The sequence below is a fragment of the Hyla sarda genome, chromosome 8 (assembly GCF_029499605.1).
Source record: "Hyla sarda isolate aHylSar1 chromosome 8, aHylSar1.hap1, whole genome shotgun sequence".
Taxonomy (NCBI): domain Eukaryota; kingdom Metazoa; phylum Chordata; class Amphibia; order Anura; family Hylidae; genus Hyla; species Hyla sarda.
Window position 1 is genome coordinate 207,999,361 of NC_079196.1, and position 21,804 is coordinate 208,021,164.

General features: G+C 45.3%; 1 protein-coding gene across 2 annotated transcripts in view; it reads left to right on the top strand.

Moving 5' to 3' along the window:
- Nucleotides 1-21,804, top strand: part of ERN2 (endoplasmic reticulum to nucleus signaling 2) — a 46,851-nt gene that overhangs the window by 6,253 nt on the left and 18,794 nt on the right. Inside the window, exons 1-13 of one of the 2 annotated variants that reach the window (XM_056533761.1) lie at nucleotides 429-498; nucleotides 3,230-3,347; nucleotides 6,438-6,471; nucleotides 7,765-7,837; nucleotides 8,393-8,465; nucleotides 8,584-8,706; nucleotides 10,198-10,299; nucleotides 10,386-10,647; nucleotides 11,562-11,640; nucleotides 13,093-13,240; nucleotides 13,464-13,582; nucleotides 17,830-18,015; nucleotides 19,045-19,279. In XM_056533761.1, the coding sequence (XP_056389736.1) occupies nucleotides 3,266-3,347; nucleotides 6,438-6,471; nucleotides 7,765-7,837; nucleotides 8,393-8,465; nucleotides 8,584-8,706; nucleotides 10,198-10,299; nucleotides 10,386-10,647; nucleotides 11,562-11,640; nucleotides 13,093-13,240; nucleotides 13,464-13,582; nucleotides 17,830-18,015; nucleotides 19,045-19,279 (1,516 nt within the window). In that variant the 5' untranslated portion in view covers nucleotides 429-498; nucleotides 3,230-3,265. Of the gene's footprint in view, nucleotides 1-428; nucleotides 499-3,229; nucleotides 3,348-6,437; nucleotides 6,472-7,764; nucleotides 7,838-8,392; nucleotides 8,466-8,583; nucleotides 8,707-10,197; nucleotides 10,300-10,385; nucleotides 10,648-11,561; nucleotides 11,641-13,092; nucleotides 13,241-13,463; nucleotides 13,583-17,829; nucleotides 18,016-19,044; nucleotides 19,280-21,804 lie in introns of those variants that run through there. The other variant, XM_056533760.1, reaches the window with a different exon arrangement.

Here is a 21,804-nt window from a genome sequence, read left to right on the forward strand (position 1 = left end):
ACCGCTTTGATATCATGGTTTGTACCACATTTAAACAGCACAGTGACAAATTTTCACCCAAACTGGCTGACTACAAGGGTATGTTCACACTATTGAATTTTCGGAATTCCCATCGGTTTTCGCCACCTGACCAATGCAGTTCTCGCATAATTCCGCCGAACGAATGAACATGTTCATCCTTCTAGCGGTCAATTTCTGCAGTGTTAATATATCAGCTGAGGGCCCATTCACCCCAATATTATAGGGGGAGATTTATCAAAACCTATCCAGAGGAACAGTTGCCCAGTTGCCCATAGCAACCAATCAGATCGCTTCTTTCATTTTGAAAAGGCCTCTACAAAATGAAAGAAGCCATCTGATTGGTTGCTATGGGCAACTCAGCAACTCTTCCTCTGGACGGGTTTTGATAAATCTTCCCTCATAGTTCATACGGCAGAATGCGGAATTCACGAGCGCAATTCCTTGTGCGGAAATTTCGTAGTGTGAACGTACCCTTAGGTTAACATGTCCCTTTTGTCAAATTACTTCCTATCTTTTCCAGGGGTACCATCATTTTTGTCCAGGCCAAATTCATATAATGATCTGAAAGCAATGTCTTCAGCCAAAATTAACTTATCCCTTATCCCAGTGTTTCCCAACCAGGGTGCCTCCAGCTGTTGCAAAACTACAACTCCCAGCATGCCCAGACAGCCTTCGGCTGTCTGGGCATGCAGGGAGTTATAGTTTTGCAACAGCTGGAGGCACCCTGGTTGGGAAACACTGCCTTATCCACAGGATAGGGCATAAGTAGTTGATGGCGGGGGGGTCTGACCACTAGGACCCTCCATGATCTCTGGAATGGGACCCGGCTCTCAGCATGCGCTTCATTTCTTTCTATGGGAGCACTGAAGAGACCCAAGTACAGCACACGGGCATCATCGGCGTTCCCATAGAAATGAATTGGGCGCGCGCCATCTACCGATAGAGGACACGCGCTCCTCACTGAGAGAGTCAGGGTCCCATCCCAGAGATCGCGGATGTCCCAGCGGTTGGACCCCCCCCCCCACAATCAGACCTGTGGATAGGGAATAAGTTAATTTTGGCTAAAGTACTCATTTTAAAGGGGTACTCCGTTTGAAACATCTTGTCCCCTATCCTTTGGATAGGGGATAAGATGTTAGATCGCGGGGAACACACCGCTGGGGACCCCCCGCGATCTCCAGGCAGCGTCGGCGTCCGGAACACGTAAACTTGCAGCTTCCGTGTTCGTGATGTCACGCCACGCCCCCTCCATTCATGTCTATGGGAGGGGGCGTCACGGCTAGTACATAACCATCACGCCTCCTCCCATAGATGTGAATGGAGGGGGGGGGGGGGTATGGCGGCTTGCATCGCCAGTTATCGGTCACGGAGCGTAGTTCGCTCTGTGCACCAAATGACAGGGGTGCAGCACCAGAGATTGCGGGAGTGGGGGTCCGCGATCTATCATCATATCCCCTATCCTTTGGATAGGGGATAAGATGTTTCCAGTAGAGTACCCCTTTAAATTCCTTAATTTTTTTTTTTTTTCCCATAATATTTTTTTTTTTTTTATTCATTATTACTTTTGTCAGTTTTAAGTTATTTCAGGCATTGTTGGTTTTTCTACCTGTATCGGAAGGGGACCAAAAATTTTGTCCATGTCTGTATCATCTCATCAGATGTTTTGTTGAAGGATTGCTGGAATATGTAGTCTCCAAAGCCCCTTTGGAACTATAAGTTCCAGCATGCCCTAACAATCGTGTAAGGTTTTTATGGTCTTGTGAACACCGCTCATCCTCCTCTTTCTGGAATGTGTCGTTCCTCAGGCTTCAGACAGGGGTCTGTATCATGGAGGCCGGGGGCTTCTGGGGACAAGGCTTGCACATGTCACCCTATGTCATGTGTGTTGCACCAGTCCGGTTTCACGTGTGTCACTTACGTCATGTGACTCCTGTTCTTTACTATTGTCTGAGGCGTCTGGATTAGTCCACCCATTGTGTAAACAGTGCGGTGGGCAGGTGCGTGATCCGGGGCCCTGTGTGAGAGCGAAGTTCACTCCTCTGGGTCTATAGTTGCACCCACTATACAGCCCAGCTGTCTCCTCCGGCTGTATACAGGGCGCCCATGTCTGAGCCGATCGGCTGATAATACGGGATGTGAGATGTAGCTCCCTGTATTCTGCTAATACTCTGTGTAATCCCAACCTGAGGCACTGATAAAGAAGGAGATGTGAGAGGAGTCGTAGCTCCATGTTCTGCTATGACGTGTAATCCCACCCTAAACATCAAGTGTGTCCGCAGACAGGTGGGGAGGGCGGGGAGAGCAAATTTAGATAATGCTCTTTCAAAATGGATAAGCTTATGGGAAGGGCTATACTGAAGAATGTGCGGGAGAAGGGAATACAAATATACAGAGCTTTCAGTTGTGTGTATAAATAGCCTCCAATACTCCAGAGCTGTACTCACTATTCTGCTGGTGAGGTCACTGTGTACATACATTACATTACTTATCCTGTACTGATCCTGAGTTATATCCTGTATTATACTCCAGAGCTGTACTCACTATTCTGCTGGTGAGGTCACTGTGTACATACATTACATTACTTATCCTGTACTGATCCTGAGTTATATCCTGTATTATACTCCAGAGCTGTACTCACTATTCTGCTGGTGGGGTCACTGTGTACATACATTACATTACTTATCCTGTACTGATCCAGAGTTATATCCTGTATTATACTCCAGAGCTGTACTCACTATTCTGCTGGTGGGGTCACTGTGTACATACATTACATTACTTATCCTGTACTGATCCAGAGTTCTATCCTGTATTATACTCCAGAGCTGTACTCACTATTCTGCTGGTGAGGTCACTGTGCACATACATTACATTACTTATCCTGTACTGATCCTGAGTTATATCCTGTATTATACTCCAGAGCTGTACTCACTATTCTGCTGGTGAGGTCACTGTGTACATACATTACATTACTTATCCTGTATTGGTCCTGAGTTATATCCTGTATTATACTCCAGAGCTGTACTCACTATTCTGCTGGTGAGGTCACTGTGTACATACATTACATTACTTATCCTGTACTGATCCTGAGTTATATCCTGTATTATACTCCAGAGCTGTACTCACTATTCTGCTGCTTGGCAAACATCACATACAAATAGTTAAAAAAAAACATAATAACTTCTAATAGAAGCGATGTCTTGTATTGCAGTGTCATGGCGGACCATCGGTCTCTCTGCCAGAGTCTATGCTCTTTGTATCTACACTGGATGGGAAATTTCACGCTGTTAGTAAGAAAACCGGGGATGTACTGTGGACCTTAACAGACGGTAAGTCTCCCAGTTAGGTGTTCAGCAGAAATATATGCATCGATACCTTAAATTGTAGTTGCAAAACTATAACTCCCAGCATAGTTTTGCATAGACCTTATGATAACTGTATAGTGGGACATCAACTGATCAACAGGATCAGCACCATAAAGCTGAGGGTGGTGGTGCCCGGTACTGCAGCCCAGTCACCTTCACTCGAAAAACTTCAGTTCAGAACCTGTTTACATTTTATTTTTGGGAGATTTTAAATAGGCGCTGCCATTTCAAACAACTTTCCTCCATTTCATAGACAATGTGGTACCTAACATTTTTGTGATTTACTCCATTGTCCAAAAAAGTACTCCCTACCCCCAGAAAAAACAACAACTCTAAAGTCTTGGCCACTAGGTGTCTCCCTTTCCTACATTCTGCTTTCTACTGCCTTTTACAGGAAGTGGGGGCGGGGCTTATTAAGTGTTTTGTGCCTGAGAAAGTCTGGGCTGTGTACCTGCAAGTGTTGACTGTCTGCCTACTTAAAATGATGCACACTGTTCCTCTAAGGGAAATCAAGGCTTCTGTCTCATCTCTCACCACCTAAAACAGCTGTCCCTTGTGTAAATTGCAGTGTATCTACTGCTGTTTGTCCACAGTGCTGCTGATCTAAATCTCCCTTTAGCTTTTTAGCAACAGTAGCAGCTTTGTCCTCAGTGTAACCCCTTCCTTGCTTTGCTGTTCCTTTTGTCTCACTGAGCACCCAGTGCATCAGTATCCCAATCTCTCTCCAAATCCCCTCTATAGTACTTTACTGTGTCATTCCCCAAGTACAGTATAGCCTGTTCAATTCAGTGTTCTAAAGTTTTCTTTAATACATGGAAGTTTGCCAGTAGTACAGATACATGGACTTCCTTTCCCTTATGCCTCTGGCCAATTAAAGCAAATACCACTCTCTGCTATGCCATGACATAGCCTTGGTGTTCTAACATTTTCTTTAACACATGGGAAAATATTACGGAAATGTTAACCACGTGATCTCCGTCACTTCCCCTCTTTGCCTGCAATGGGCGGATTCGTTGCTTCGTCGGTGTACCTCCATCCTGTCTCTGTCTTAGATCGGAGAAGTAATGCAGGGGGTGCACCTTGGATCTAAGGATTTTTGACACTAACGGCTACCTCCCTTAGGTGAGAGATGAGAAGGAATTCTTGATTTACCTTTGAGGAACTGTGTGGATCATCTTAGGCAGACAGACAGTCAAAACTTGCGGGTGCACAGTCTATACTTTCTCAGGCACAAAACACATTGTAAGCCACCCCTCCTTCTTGTAATTCTGCCCTCCCCCCTATCCCCCCTACACAATGGTGTATATTAGTATCAGAAATCTGAGTCTGAGGCCCCACCCCATGCATCGCTTCTCCACTGAAAGAGGGTGTCAGGGTGAAGCTGTGTTGATGGAGCAGGGAATCATCACATGGCAGGCAAAGAGGGGTACCTATTGACATCACACGGTTAATGTTTCCGTTAAGGTTTCTAATGAGTTAAAGAAAAGTTTAGAACACCAGCACTATGTCATGGCAGCAGAGAGGAGTATGCTTTCATTGGCCAGAGGCATAAGGGAAAGGAAGTCCTTGTATGTGTACTCCTGGCAAACAACTCATCTTTGGTCCCTTCCTGTGAAATGGAAAGAATAAGAAATAGCTAAGCACCATGGAAGGGGCTTTCAGGGACTCAATAACAGCAGGGAGAACCCAAAAAGTGACATTGTCACCACTTTGAAGGGTTATTCTAACAAATCTATGCAAGATTTAAAAGTATTTTAAACCTGAGAGGTACGATCTGATGTCTATCTGAGATACATAGCCTCCTGGAAAGTGTAGGTCCATCCTCTGGTACCCCAGCTATCGAGAAAAATGGAGTCCTTTGAGAAACAGCACTATTTCCGGCCATTATATAACTTGTATATGGTATTTTTCAGTACATTTCTGCTCTGCAGGCTTCATCTATAATTTGCAGTTCTCCCAGAGCTGGTGGGCGGAGCTCCCTCCTCAATAGGATCACAAAGCCGAGCTTATTTTCAGAGAATATATGAGTAGCATGTGGGGGAGGGGAAAAGTTTGATAACAGGAGAAAGTAGCATTTTGTCCAATAAAATGACAAAGTTTCTTATATTTGCTTGCAGTATTGATCTATGCAAAGTTTTTTGTTCAAATGATGACAGTACCTATTTAAAGGGTTACTCCACTGCCCTAGCGTGTAAAACATTTTGTTCCGAATGCTGGGTGTTGGTTGCAGGGGTCGTAGCATCACGGGCACGCCCCTCGTGACATCACACCGCGTCCCCTCAATGCAAGTCTATGGGAGGGGGCGTGGCAGCTGCCACGCCCCCTCCCATAGACTTGCATTGAGGGGGCATGGCCATGAAATCACGACGCCCGCACCCAGCGTTCGGAACAAAATGTTTTTAATGCTGGGGCAGTGGAGTACCCCTTTAACTTATCAGTTTGGTAATGCAGTCACTGGGAGCTGTATAGATCCATATGCAGTGAGCGCCCCCTAGTGCTTTATTGATGAAAAAGAAAATATTTTTTTCTGTTGTGCACTATTTACACAGCTGTGTAAGGATATGTTCACACTGATGATGAGGAGAATTTTCTTGCTATAATTTTGTAGTAGAAATCCTCTGGCTGGATTTAGATCCGCAAAGTAAAAATTGCGCACAGATATTACACTGCGGGAACGTGTGCTGAAATCCTATTAAAGGAGTACTCTGGCTCGCCTCCTTAATGGGGTGTGTTGACCCCCACACAAAGCGATGGCTGACACTCTCTATGGGAAAGTTGAGGGGCTGCACTTGGGAATATCCAGCTCTCCCATAGAGCTGCATGGTGGGGGCGTGTCGGGGGTCAGATGCCCCGCAATCTGAACGTTATCCCCTATCCTTGGGAGTACTCCTTTTAAAATCAATGGGAGTCTGCTTTAAGGTGAAATTAACAGGGAATGTAATGCTGCCAGATTCAGCGTGGATTCTGCCTCAGATTAATGTGAACATAGCCTTATAGTTTACATTGCATGTTTTCCAGTGAAATGCTGATCTCTACTTCTATCTTCTCTTACAGACCCTGTGATTCAAGTCCCGCTCTATGTGTCTGAGTAAGTCCACTATTCACAGTTTGTGCGATAAGCTGTTTTTCATCTTAGAAAACAAATCAGTTCCTTCCTTCACAGTAATAGCACTGGAGCGGGCGGTCTCATCCCCCCAGTTATCACCCCAGATCTCATCCCCTATAGGAGATCTCCCTCCAGGTCTCATCCCCTATAGGAGATCTCCCTCCAGGTCTCATCCCCTATAGGAGGTCACCCCAGGTCTCATCCCCTATAGGAGATCACCCCCAGGTCTCATCCCCTATAGGAGGTCACCCCCCAGGTCTCATCCCCCTATAGGAGGTCACCCCCACGTCTCATCCCCCTATAGGAGGTCACCCCCAGGTCTCATCCCCTATAGGAGGTCACCCCCCAGGTCTCATCCCCTATAGGAGATCACCCCCAGGTCTCATCCCCTATAGGAGGTCACCCCCAGGTCTCATCCCCTATAGGAGGTCACCCCCAGGTCTCATCCCCCCAGTTATCACCCCCAGGTCTCATCCCCCCAGTTATCACCCCAGATATCATCCCCCTATAGGAGATCTCCCTCCAGGTCTCATCCCCCTATAGGAGGTCTCCCCCAGGTCTCATCGCCTATAGGAGGTCTTCCCCAGGTCTCATCGCCCATAGGAGGTCACCCTCAGGTCTCATTGCCCATAGGAGGTCACCCCCAGGTCTCATCCCTTATAGGAGGTCACCCCCGAGGTCTCATCCCCTATAGGAGGTCACCCCCCAGGTCTCATCCCCTATAGGAGGTCACCCCCAGGTCTCATCCCCTATGGGACGTCTCATCCCCTATGGGAGGTGTGTCCCCCAGTTATCACCCCCAGGTCTCATTCCCTATGGGAGGTCTCCCCCAGGTCTCATCCCCTATAGGAGGCCCCCCCCCCCGTTATCACCCCCAGGTCTCATCCCCTTTGGGACGTCTCTTCCTAGTTATCACCCCCAGGTCCCATCCCCTATGGGAGGTCCCCCCCTAGTTATAACCCCCAGGTCTCATCCCCTATAGGAGGTCACTCCCAGGTCTCATCCCCTATAGGAGGTCACTCCCAGGTCTCATCCCCTTTAGGAGGTCACTCCCAGGTCTCATCCCCTATAGGAGGTCTCCCCCCAGGTCTCATCCCCTATTGGAGGTCTCCCCCCAGGTCTCATCCCCTATGGCTTTCATTAATTTTTTCTGAGATTTAACCCATAGTAACTTTTTGCTGTTGAATTGCATTTCATAGCCTATGCTGATACTTGTAGTTCTCCAATAGCCAAAGAGCTGCCTGATGACTAAACCAGATATGTTCTGTCTCATAGACCAGCTTTCCTGCCTGACCCCAGCGATGGTAGCTTGTATGTCTTAGGGGGGAGGAATAAGGAGGGGCTTATGGTAAGTGCATGTTTTTATTGTGGAATTATAGATCTGCGGGCAACCTTATTTTATTATGTTGTGTGTCTATATATGAGTTGGGGAAATACCGCTATGGGTACCAGCCCCAGTCCAGAAATTCCCATTTCCAAATTTATATGCATGAAAATGACTGACCTGTAGATTGGCCACTGTGGTCATGTGGAGCTAGTCTTGTTTACAAGTAAAAGTATGGGGTGGTATATATGGACTGTAGTCGGTGCCCATGGCCGGACCCCCACTGCAGGAGCATCTGAATCTCAAAAAAAAGTGCTTTGAATCACAAGATGAATATACTACGATGCTAAATAAGTTATGTATTGCTAGAAGAATTTACATTCAGCTATAGGTAAAACCTACTATGAAGGCAGATCCGGAGGGTGTCCTATTACATTGAGTATCCGACTATTTGATACACCTCTGGATGATGATTTTATGGACTATTTACCCAGAAATAAGTGGATTAGTGGGAAAAGTAAAAAGAGTGGATATGGGCAGAATAGGGCAGAGCTGTAACGTTTGTGGTTTATTCTCTAGAAATTACCATTCACCATCCAGGAACTGGTCCAGTCCTCCCCTTGCCGCAGCTCTGATGGAATCCTTTATACAGGTAATAATAGCCTTATGTGTATATACCAGCGATATCCAGATATTTCATGGGAGGGGGGCCACATGTGTGGTTTCAAATGGTCTTCAGTAATGGCTTGTCTGGGATTATATCTGGACAGGAAAGAAACAGGACTCCTGGTTTGTTGTGGATCCAAAGTCAGGAGAAAAGCAGACCACGTTGTCTACGGAATCATCTGATGGCTTGTGTCCCTCCACTCCGCTCCTGTACATAGGACGGACACGTGAGTTGTGCCATGTATATTAAGACATGTAGATAGAGCATACTATACACTTAAAGGGGTACTCCCCGCCCCCCTAGACATTTTATCCCCTATCCAAAGCATCTCGGCTGCGGCACCTCAGACATCCAGTGCACTGAGCGAACTTCTCTCCATGCCGGATGACTGGCGATGCGGAGACTCGTGACGTCACGGCCACGCCCCCTCCCATAGACTTGCATTGAGGGGGCGTGGCTGAGACATAACGTGCGGGCGTGGCCGTGACGTCACAAACCTGCGGCACTGCACCCAATCCTCTAAACTAACGCAGGGTGCAGCAGGGAGATCGCGGGGGTCCCCAGCGGCAAGACCCCCCCAAACAGACATCTTATCCCCTATCCCCAGCGGCAGGACCCCTGCGATCACACATCTTATGGGATAAAATGTCTAGGGGCGGCGTACCCCTTTAAAGGGGGTTGACTGCTTCTCAATGTAATGTAACATAGGGGGCATTCAAAAGACAACATGACCAAGTAAGGCTGCATTCACACCTCGTTTTCACTGTACGGGTGCCGGATCCGGATGGGGGAGGGGAAAACTGGATACGGGTCAAAAAATGAGCCGACCGGAGTCACCAATTGACTCCGGCCGGCTCATTAAAGTAAATGGATTTCAGCGCTGGGGTACGGGAGTGCCCGGTTTTCCGCTCCCCCACCCATACAAGGAAAAGGAGGTGTGAATGCAGCCTAAGACATGGATGGTCCAGGTCCATCAGTTCTGGCATATAAGGTGCATCCTAAGCAAGGGATCCTTCTATTGTAGATTTGTTTACTCTTTTATATTATATTTTTATTTTATTAAAAGCTACTCTGTGTATAATAATTAATTCTGCAACTGTCATATGCATCTATAATTGCTGTCAGTGAATGAAAACATTCTTGTTTACATTCAGAGGTTGAAAGGCCACCTTGATCATATGCCTACAATGCATTGAAAAAGTGTCTCCCGATATGTCATACTTCTTTGAGTATCAAAGGGGTACTCCACTGGAAATTTTTTTTTTTTTTTTTTTTTTTAATCAACTGATGCCAGAAAGTTTAAACAGATTTGTAAATGACTTCTATTTAAAAATTGTAATCCTTCCAGTACTTATCAGCTGCTGTATGCTCCACAGGAAGTTCTTTTCTTTTGGTCCGACCACAGTGCTCTCTGCTGACACCTCTGTCCATGTCAGGAACTGTCCAGAGTAGGAACAAATCCCCATAGAAAACCTATTCCTGACATGGACAGAGGTGTCAGCAGAGAGCCGTGTGTTTGGACAGAAAGTAAGTTCAAAAAGAAAAGAACTTCCTCTGTAGCATACAGCAGCTGATAAGTACTGGAAGGATTAATATTTTTAAATAGAAGTAATTTACAAATCTGTTTAACTTTCTGGCATCATTTGATTTAAAAAATCTAAAATGTTTTCCAGTGGAGTACCCCTTTAAAGGATATCTATCCATTCTTACCGTGCAGAATACATGATCACAATGTATGATACAAAAGCCCGGGAACTGCGCTGGAATGCCACCTTCCATGACTATTCTGCTCCTTTATGTGATGAGAACTATGAATACAGTGAGTATAGTGGGGCATACAGACCGTGTTCCTTTTTGTATATTCCTGTTATATGGGCACATCTCAGCTCTTCTTGTTCACCCTAGAGATGGCACACTTTGCCTCCACTGGAGATGGGATGCTGGTGACTGCCGACCAGGGGAGCGGAGAAGTGTTATGGATGCAGAATTACGGTTCCCCAGTAGTTGGACTTTTTATGTGGCACCAAGACAGCTTAAGACGAATCCCCCATCTGAATGTCGCACTGGAAACCCTTCGCTACTTGACGTTCAATTCCCAGGACATCCGTCTCCTCAAATGGAACTACCAGGCCGTGCAAGAGCTGAGCAGCACCAAGACTCACCTGCTGTGAGTACACTCACCTGCTAGATCTTCTCAAACACATGCATCCTGTACAATGAAATCCATTAGATTCTGTATTTCTTTATTGCCAAAAACTTCATAGTACAGATCAAGATGTCTGACGGGTTTCGGCTTTACTCAGCCTTAGTCATGGCATCTTCCTGCTAGATCTAACTTGGGTGTTCTGCAGCTGGACACTGTCTTGAAAGCTTTGGTGAAGTTGACCTGTTGTTTGATTCACCTGTATTCATTAGGGAATCATTCTGACCATATTGTCCATTATAATTGTCCATTTTAAAGGGGCACTTTGCCCCTAGACATCTTATGCCCTATCCAAAGGATAAGATGTCTGATCGCGGGGGACTTCCGCAGACTTCCGGTGCACAGAGCGAACTTCGTTCCGTGCCGGATAACTGGCAAAGCAGGACGGAGACTTGTGACGTCACTGCCAGGCCCCCTCAATGCAAATCTATGGGAGGGGGCGTGACGGCCATCATGCCCCTCTCATAGACTTGCATTGAGGGGGCCTGGACGTGACGTCACGAGCCTCTGGCGCTGTAGCAGGGAGATTGTGGGGATCCCCAGCAGCGGGACCCCCGCGATCAGACATCTTATCCCCTATCCTTTGGATAGGGGATAAGATGTCTAGGGATGGAGTGCCCCTTTGAGCTAAGTATTAATACTAACAACACCACTTGCCAAGGAGGGAAGGGGGTCCTTCATTTTGGATGCTATCAATAGTAGCTACAGAAATCATCCTGTGTAGTACCTGATTTGTCCTGTAGTGGTGCTGCAGGGAAATTGATCACTTTCTGCAGAGTTTCCCCACAGTTCATAACTGATCAGTGGGGATCCTCTTATTTAATTTTTTTGACAACATTGCGTAAGTTTGAATAACATGGGCGCTTGTCTTTTTACAGGCCTTCTCTGTATGTGGGGAAGCACACCAGTGGGTTTTATGCTTCCACATCGCTGATCCATGAAGGAGTCTCTATAGTGGTAAAAATATTTTCTATATTTATTCTTTATGATAATTGTGATGTTCATCAAGTTATATCTTATTACCCTAATGGCTCATGGGTGGAAAGTTTATGGATAACAGTCTGTTTTGCCATGTTGACATGTTGCTGCGAAAAAAAAAAAATCTCTATTTCCCCATGGTACCTGTCATATGTAGCTACTGTATTTCAGAAATGTTTCATCCAGGGAAAGCTGGATGAGGTATGGAAAATCAAGGATAGTGTGAAATCCCTAGCACTCCATATCTGTTAAAGGGGTACTCCGCTGCTCAGCGTTTGGAACAAATTGTTCTGAATTCTGGAGCCGTCACCGAGAGCTCACGATGTCATAGCCCCGCCTCCTCATGACGTCACACCCCGCCCCCTCAATGCAAGTCTATGGAAGGGGGCGTGGCAGCCGTCACGCCCCCTCCCATAGACTTGCATTGAGGGGGTGGGGCGTGACGACATGAGGGGGTGGGGCTATTACATCACGAGCTCCCGGTGACTGCTCCAGCATTCCGAACAGTTTCTTTCAAACGCTGAGTAGCAGAGTACCCCTTTAAGGAAGTTTTGGTAAAGTCAGTTTTGTAATGGCATGAATGTCAAGTTGGTAGTGGGGTCTTTCATTCCCTTTCTGGCCAGTCCTTGTTTTCAGTGTGGCCACATGTGCTGAACTGGTTACAGGGTTTTAAAACAAGGTGTAACTTAGTTTGCAGGCCTGCAACTCTGGTGGGAGTTGCAGTCTTGAGGTCTGCAGTCTCAAAAGGGGTCATTTTTGACTTGTGTAAGTAACATATTTTGATGAATATTTTGCTGGGTGGCTGGTAGTAAGCCACCTGTATAGATAGGAAAGATTTAAAGGGTGTAAAACTTTTTTTTTTTTTATTAACTGGTGCCAGAAAGTTAAACAGATTTGTAAATTAAATTACTTCTATTAAAAAATCTTTATCCTTCCAGTACTTATCAGCTGCTGTATACTACAGAGGAAGTTGTATTTCTTTCTGGAGTTCTTTTCTGTCTGACCACAGTGCTCTCTGCTGACACCTCTGTCCCTGTATGGAACTGTCCAGAGCAGCGTAGGTTTGCTATGGGGATTTTCTCCTGCTCTGGACAGTTCATGATACAGGTGTTAGCAGAGAGCAGTGGACAAGACAAAAAAGAAATTCAAATCTAATTTACAAATCTGTTTAACTTTTTGGCACCAGTTGATTTAAAGAAAAATGTTTTCCACCGGAGTACCCCTTTAAGTGAGTTAGTCCTTCTTCAAGCAGGATTTACTTTTGTATATTTTTATATTATGACAAAAAAAGCCTTTTTATTTTTTAATGCCGAAAAATAAAAAATAAATAAGTAAAAGTTTAAACTTTCATGTGACTATCTGTAACTGCGGTTATTTGCCTGGCTCTACAGAGCTAATCCTTCACATGTCATGTTTTGTTATCACTTCCAGCCCCGGGGAATCACACTGGTCCAGATAGAGGGGCCCACCACTAAGGATGTCACACTGAAGGAGTCCACGGAGTTTGACGTAACACCGACTACAGAGGTCAAGTACCCACTTGGGAGCATTGTGTCTGCCAATCATTGGCTGCTTATAGGTAATGGAGGGGAGCATATGGTGTGAGCATTATTACTAGAGCACTGCTTAGCGGTACTATTATGGGATGTGCTCGCTGTATGGCAGTAGTATGTGTGCATGCTGGGGCAGTAGTACATAGGTACTATATTGTGGTATTATTTAGGTACTGTTGATCCAGCATTACTCCCCATTTATGTTTTTCTAATAAAAATCTGATTGAATAACATTTTTTTTTTATCCAGGACACCATGAAGTTCCTCACGTTGTTCACACCACCATGCTCCGAGCGTTTCCAGAGACCCTGCGGAGGGATACAGAGACCATCATTCGCGGACCGGCACCAAAGACCCTATTTGATGATGTAAGAATAATTCAGGATATTGATCTGGTGCCTGTTATAAGTAAATGTACACCCTAGCTGTCCAGCACTTAACGCAAAAGGGCGTACCTTTACGCCCTGGAGCGTTTACAATCCATGAAACAAGCGCAGGAGCTGCACTCGCTTTATAGAAGGTGGGTACCGTCTGCTATCAGCAGCCGGGAGCTCAACCGGTAATGGCAGACATCGGCATTCACGCTGATGCCTGCCATTAACCCTTTTGATGCCATGATTAGTGCAGTTCACGACATCTGAAACAGTTGTGGGGCTTTGGGGGCAATCATCAGACCACCAGGGACAAAATTGTGGGGGTCTGATGATTGAAGATGGCGGCCAGAGGTATTTTAATCTCCTCCTAGCCGCTCTAAGGCTATCCAGTACTGTATAGTCTGTCGTCAGGCAAGCTGTACAAGTAAATCGCCATTATTACTGATCAGTGCTATGCTATGGCATAACACTGAACAGTGATAGCAGTTAAAGGGGTGCTCCGTTGGAAAAAAAAAATTTTCAAATCAATTGGTGCCAGAAAGTTATACAGATTTGTTAATGACTTCTACTTAAAAATCTTAACCCTTCCAGGACTTATCAGCTGCTGTATGCTGCACAGGAAGTTATTTTTGAATTTCTATTGTCAGACCACAGTGCTCTATGCTGACACCTCTGTCCATGTCAGGAACTGTCCAGAGCGGGATAGGTTTGCTATGGGGGATTTGCTTCTGCTCTTGACAGTTCCTGCCATGGACAGAGGTGTCAGCAGAGAGCACTGTGGTCAGACAGAAAAGAAATTCAAAAAGAAAAGAAGTATACAGTATACTCTGTAGTATACAGCAGCTGATAAGTACTGGAAGGATTAAGATTTTTATATAGAAGTAATTTACAAATCTGTTTTAACTTTCTGGCACAATTTGATTTTGAAAGTGTTCCAGCGGAGTACCCCTTTAACACACCCATCTTGATAAATTCTGCCCATTGGCATGTACTGTTGTGGTAATGCTGAACTATTTTCACCCTGTAAGACCACACAAAGATATCTGTAGTATACAGCAGCTAAGTACTGGAAGGATTAACATTTTTTTTTTTTTCATATTCAAACCATATCTTTATTTATGGAAAGTCAGACAATCTTGATCTTATACAATCAATCAAACAGTAGCAGAATGAGTCCATGTCAGGTGAAGTCATTAGCTATTCTACATAACAATATACTGGTCAGCGTCCATAACCTTTCTTATAGACTTCTTAACTGATTAAAGAAGTTGAAGTAGTGTAGTTGCCTAGATATAGTCCAAGATAACTACTAAGATCAACTAACCAAAACATAGCGGAAGGGGGGGGGGGGGGGGAGGTAAGGATAGGGGATGAGTGGGCAGGGAGAAGAGAAGGGATGTGGACAGGTGTGGGTAAGGTTGTTGGGGTTCTTGGAGGGGGGGAGGGGTTAGAGACTTGGATTAATAGGAAAAATAAGTGGGTCGGGTCACAAGTTAACAGGAAGAAAAAATAGTGACCACCAACCTGGAGTTCTCTGGTTGTTGCTCCCACCGGGTCCACCGCCTCTCGTCACCACAGGAAACGCAAGGAAACTTATGGCATAACTCAATTCTAACATGTGGCAGGGGCTATTGAGAATAGGAAAGCGCCTGGTGAGAAAGATGTGGCGTGGAAACTGGTGTCAACCCTCCCTGTACAGTGGTGTGTCCAGAAATGCTGACCAAGGTCCCCAGATGACCCCGAACCTGTCAGTGCTTCCCTTGGAATCGGCCATCAATTCCTCCATTCTACAGAGAAAAAGAATCTCCGTATACCAGTCTGTCACAGTCGGGAGTTGTGAGTCTTTCCATCTCCTAGGGAAGGATTAAAATTTTTATATAGAAGTAATTTACAAATCTGTTAAAATTTCTGGCACCGGTTTATTTGAAAAAAAAAAATAAAATCATTGTTTTCCATCGGAGTACCCCTGTAAAAGATTGAAAGATCCCTGCTAGGGACTTAAAAAATGTGAAATAAATTAGTAAAAAAAAAACTAATCCCTGGTTCAGTCCTACAAGGTGCCCATTACAACGCTGTACCCAGGGCCGGCCTTAGGTGTTCAGGTGCCCTGTGCGAGCTAACCTTGTGCCCCCCCCCCATAAACGTACACAAAATATTTGTGACAAATAATTTTATATCTAATAAGTCCCCTGCCCCCTTAATCAGTCCCATGTACCCCTTCACCAGTCCCCTGCTCCCCTTAATCAGATGCAGTATAGTTCCCCCACATTAGGTGCAGTATAGTTCCCCCACATTAGGTGCAGTATAGTTCCCCCACATTAGGTGCAGTATAGTTCCCCCACATTAGGTGCAGTATAGTTCCCCCACATTAGGTGCAGTATAGTTCCCCCACATTAGGTGCAGTATAGTTCCCCCACATTAGGTGCAGTATAGTTCCCCCACATTAGGTGCAGTATAGTTCCCCCACATTAGGTGCAGTACAGTTCCCCCACATTAGGTGCAGTATAGTTCCCCCACATTAGGTGCAGTATAGTTCCCCCACATTAGGTGCAGTATAGTTCCCCCACATTAGGTGCAGTATAGTTCCCCCACATTAGGTGCAGTATAGTTCCCCCACATTAGGTGCAGTATAGTTCCCCTACATTAGGTGCAGTATAGTTCCCCCACATTAGGTGCAGTATAGTTCCCCCACATTAGGTGCAGTATAGTTCCCCCACATTAGGTGCAGTATAGTTCCCCCACATTAGGTGCAGTATAGTTCCCCCACATTAGGTGCAGTATAGTTCCCCCACATTAGGTGCAGTATAGTTCCCCCACATTAGGTGCAGTATAGTTCCCCCACATTAGGTGCAGTATAGTTCCCCCACATTAGGTGCAGTATAGTTCCCCCACATTAGGTGCAGTACAGTTCCCCCACATTAGGTGCAGTACAGTTCCCCCACATTAGGTGCAGTACAGTTCCCCCACATTAGGTGCAGTACAGTTCCCCCACATTAGGTGCAGTATAGTTCCCCCACATTAGGTGCAGTATAGTTCCCCCACATTAGGTGCAGTATAGTTCCCCCACATTAGGTGCAGTATAGTTCCCCCACATTAGGTGCAGTATAGTTCCCCCACATTAGGTGCAGTATAGTTCCCCCACATTAGGTGCAGTATAGTTCCCCCACATTAGGTGCAGTATAGTTCCCCCACATTAGGTGCAGTATAGTTCCCCCACATTAGGTGCAGTATAGTTCCCCCACATTAGGTGCAGTATAGTTCCCCCACATTAGGTGCAGTATAGTTCCCCCACATTAGGTGCAGTACAGTTCCCCCACATTAGGTGCCAAATATTTCCCCCTCATTAGGTGTGCAGTATAGTTCCCCCACATTAGGTGCAGTATAGTTCCCCCACATTAGGTGCAGTACAGTTCCCCCACATTAGGTGCCAAATATTTCCCCCTCATTAGGTGTGCAGTATAGTTCCCCACATTAGGTTGTAGCATGTTCCCCACATTAGGTAGAAACAGGTCCCCCCCCCCCCCCCCCCCACGGCCTCACACACACACAGACAGACACCCAAACGTGCACACACACATAGACACACTTACCTGTCCTGCGCTGTGCTTCTCTCCGGCGTCGGCCTGACGAATGACGTCACAGTGTGCGGGTCTGCAGAGGTACGTCACATGCGCGATGTCCCTCTTCAGACTCGGGCCAGCCAGCCAGAGATGCAGAGGAGGGCGGAGTAAAGTGTAATGAAGAAAACTGTGCCCTGAAGCGGAATGTCAACCATCCGCATAGGGACACAGTTGAGGGAGGGTAGTGCGAATGGAATGAGAGGGAGCTGCCTGCAAAGCAGAAAACTGTGTCCCTGTGTGGAGGGTCACATTCCACTACAGGGCACAGTTTTCTTCATTACACCGGCATTTAGTGCTGCACCCGGACTGCACGTCGGGCAATACAAACTACATATGCCTTGTGCGAGCTGTCTCGGCCGCCCGGCGCCCCTGTTGCTATGGCGCCCTGTGCGGCCGCACAGCTCGCACACCCCTAAGGCCGACCCTGGCTGTACCCGACTGGTATAAAAAGAGGCCTTGTTGACATCAGAATCTCTCAGTAGTGCAGCCTCAGGCTTTGGGCCTGTAACTTCAAGTCATATTTCAGTAATTGTACACTAAATATCCTTTACTAGGGTCTCTTTTAGGGTCTGAATTTAGTCAAGGACATCTCATGTAGCCCATTGTATTATCTCCCTACAGTTTCTGACCCCGCAGAATCAAGGAGGATTCCCACAGGGTGACACAGAACAGAGAGTAAAGATGGATGCTGCCACAGAAGAAGCGGGGATTATCCTCCCGGACTCTACGATAACCAACCTGCTCTTCACGGGTATTATCACTCTTCTCCTCGGAGGATGGGTGCTGTTCGGATTCACTTTTCCTAAGGTGAGAGTTTGGATGGAAGAAAGTGAACATTAAAGGGGTATTCCAGGCAAAAACTTTTTTTTTATATATATATATATATCAACTGGCTCCAGAAAGTTAAACAGATTTGTAAATTACTTCTATTAAAAAATCTTAATCCTTTCAGTACTTATGAGCTTCTGAAGTTAAAGGGGTATTCCAGGCAAAAACTTTTTTTTATATATCAACTGGCTCTGGAAAGTTAAACAGATTTGTAAATTACTTCTATTAAAAAAATCTTAATCCTTCCAATAGTTATTAGCTTCTGAAGTTTTCTGTCTAACTGCTCAATGATGATGTCATGTCCCGGGAGCTGTGCATGATGGGAGAATATCCCTTGCATGATGGGAAAATATCCCCATAGGAGCTGGACAGCTCCGGGACATGAGTCATCAGAAAGCAGTTAGACAGAAAACAGCAACTCAACTTCAGAAGCTAATAACTATTGGAAGGATTAAGATTTTTTAATAGAAGTAATTTACAAATCTGCTTAACTTTCCGGAGCCAGTTGATATATATATAAAAAAAGTTTTTGCCTGGAATACCCCTTTTAAAGTTGTTCTTTTCTGTCTAAGTGCTCTCTGATGACACCTGTCTCGGGAAACGCCCAGTTTAGAAGAGGTTTGCTATGGGGATTTGCTTCTAAACTGGGCGTTTCCCGAGACAGGTGTCATCAGAGAGGACTTAGACAGAAAAGAACAACCTTAACTTCAGAAGCTCATAAGTACTGAACGGATTAAGATTTTTTAATAGAAGTAATTTACAAATCTGTTTAACTTTCTGGAGCCAGTTGATATATATAAAAAAGTTTTTGCTTGGAATACCCCTTTTAATAAGTTCTACTTATAGGACAGTGATCTCTAAACTGTGGCTCTCCAGCTGTGGTGAAACTACAACTCCTAGCATGCCCTGACAGCCTGCGGCTGTCAGGGCATGCTGGGAGTTGTAGTTTCACCACAGGTTGGAGACCACTGTATTGAAGAAGTAATGATGGCGTTGTTTTTTTTGCAGATGTGGGAGCAGCAGCGCCGGCAGCAGCAAGAACTACAGCAGCAGCTCGAGGAGAAGCTTCTACAGCTCCAGCATCAGCAGCAGATGGCATCCGAGGCCTCGCAGCACCCGACTACTACCGACAGCTATGGGTCTACAGGGGAGCAAAGCTCAGGGAGCGGCAAGCGGAGGAGCGGAGAGCAGGAGTATGGTCAGGCCAACGGAATGAAGAGGTTAAGCAATGCTGAGCCAGATAGTGAGTGAAATAGCAGGATGGTTATGTTGGCAAATTATTAGCCCTGTTTCTCACCACTTTTAATAGGCCCTCCAGGGTTTTTTTTTTTAGATTTTTTTTTTTAGATTTTTTTTTTTTTTTGCACACATCATTCACAATCACTATTCCTACAGTGCCATCTATTTTATTTTAGCACAGCTGTATCCATGCTTTTCATTGCTGTAACTGGGTCATGTGATCACCCGTCTGACCCACAGAAAATCACAGTACTGAAAGGGGTACTCCGGTTGAAAACTTTTTTTTTTTTAAATCAACTGATGGCAGAAAGTTAAACAGATTTGTAAATTACTTCTATTAAAAAAAAATCTTAATCCTTCCTGTACTTATTAGCTGCTGAATACTACAGTGGAAATTATTTTCCCTTTGAAACACAGAGCTGTCTGCTGACATCACGAGCACAGTGCTCTCTGCTGACATCTCTGTCCATTTTTAGGAACTGTCCAGGGTAAAAGGAAATCCCCATAGCAAACATATGCTGTTCTGGACAGTTCATAAAATGGGCAGAGATGTCAGCAGAGAGCACTGTGCTCGTGATGTCAACAGAGAGCTCTGTGTTTCAAAGGGAAAATAATTTCCGCTGTAGTATTCAGCAGCTAATAAGTACAGGAAGGATTAAGATTTTTTTTTAATAGAAGTAATTTACAAATCTGTTTAACTTTCTGGCACCAGTTGATTTAATATGGAGTACCCCTTTAATATGCAAGAGCAAGTGGCTCAGCTGACTTCCTGTAAACTACAGGATGACATAATCAACCATTCAAACAATTCTGCTAGCTCTCAGACCCCTCCCTACCCTCCCAGATCTGCCTAGTGCTGCTGCTATTTCTATGGGATCTGGATATATAGTACAGTGGTCCCTCAACATATGATATTGGTTCCAGGAGAACCATCATATGTTGAAACCATCATATGTCGAGTACATATGTCTATGTAAAAATGGTAATTGGTTCTGGGGCCTCTGAACCATTGTATGTTGAATACATATCTCTATGGGAAACTGCTAATTGGTTCTGGGATGACCATTGTATGTGGAGTGTATGGGGAGTGTTTAACAAACCAGGGTGCCTCCAGCTGTTGCACAACTACAACTCCCAGCATGCATGTACAGCCATTGACTGTCTGGGCATGCTGGGAGTTATAGTTTTGCAACAGCTGGAGGCACACTGATAGGGAAACATTGATGTATGGGCTGTATAGTGTGTATATGTATTGTATGTGATGTGTGACATCGCATACAGTACTGTACAGTTCTTTAAATACCTTCAGGGGGGACAGAATGTCCTCCATTACCATCCTGCCGACTACAGCTCTATAGGAAAGGAAGGGGAGCAGCTCATTGGATGCCTGCAGCAAGATGCTGCAGGCTATTGGCTATGGCTGCACTGGGTGGGCGGGGCTTACACGGAGCTCACAGTGGAAGCCTGCGTGAGTTAGCAGGACAGCATGTGAGTAACTGGAGGCAGAACGGGGCACACGGGCACATTATACAATTATCTGTCAGATGCTGAAGTTGTCAGTGCTGTCACATAGCTGTTTGTACGCTGGCCCTGACACACAGCAGCATCATATGTCGATGCTGCCTTCAACATACGATTGGCTCTGAGAGGCCATCATATGTTGAAATGATCATATGTCGGGGCCATCATAAGTCAGGGGGTCACTGTAGTTTATACACTTCCTCTCCAGTTTATCTGTATACTGTTGCTGCTATGCCTATGGGATTGGCATATATAGTAGTTATACATTTCCCCTATCAGCTCTATCTGTATACTGCTGCTGCTATTTTTATGGAATCAGGATATGTAAGGGGTCTCAAACTGGTGACCCTCCAGATGTTGCAAAACTTCAACTCCCAGCATGCCTGGACATGCCCAGACAGCCATTTGCTGCAGATAAAGGCTGTTGGGAATGCTGGGAGTTGAAGTTTTGCAACATCAGGAGGGCCACAGTTTGAGACCCCTGGGATATATAATAGTTATAAAACTCCCCTCCCAGCTCTGTCTGTATACTGCTGCTATGTCTATGGGATCTGGGTATATTTTAGTTATACACCTCTCCTCCAGCTCTATCTGTATACTGCTGTTGCTATCTCTATGGGATAAGGATATATAGTAGTTATATACCTATCCTCCAGCTCTATCTGTATACTGCTGCTATCTCTATGTGATCAGGATATATATAGTAGTTATATACCTCCCCTCCAGCTCTATCTGTATACTGCTGCTGTTATCTCTATGGGATCAGGATATATAGTAGTTATACACCTCCCCTCCAGATCTATCTGTATACTGCTGCTATCTCTATGGGATCAGGATATATAGTAGTTATACACCTCCCCTGAGTGTGTGTTCACAAATATTATCAGTTTTTGCCATGATTTTCCCAAAATGGCTGCAAAGATGGTGATATTTTTATCAAAAATGTGTAAATCATGGTAAAATATGTCATTTTTACTTTGCTTTCTTTAAAATATGTGAAAAGTTCAA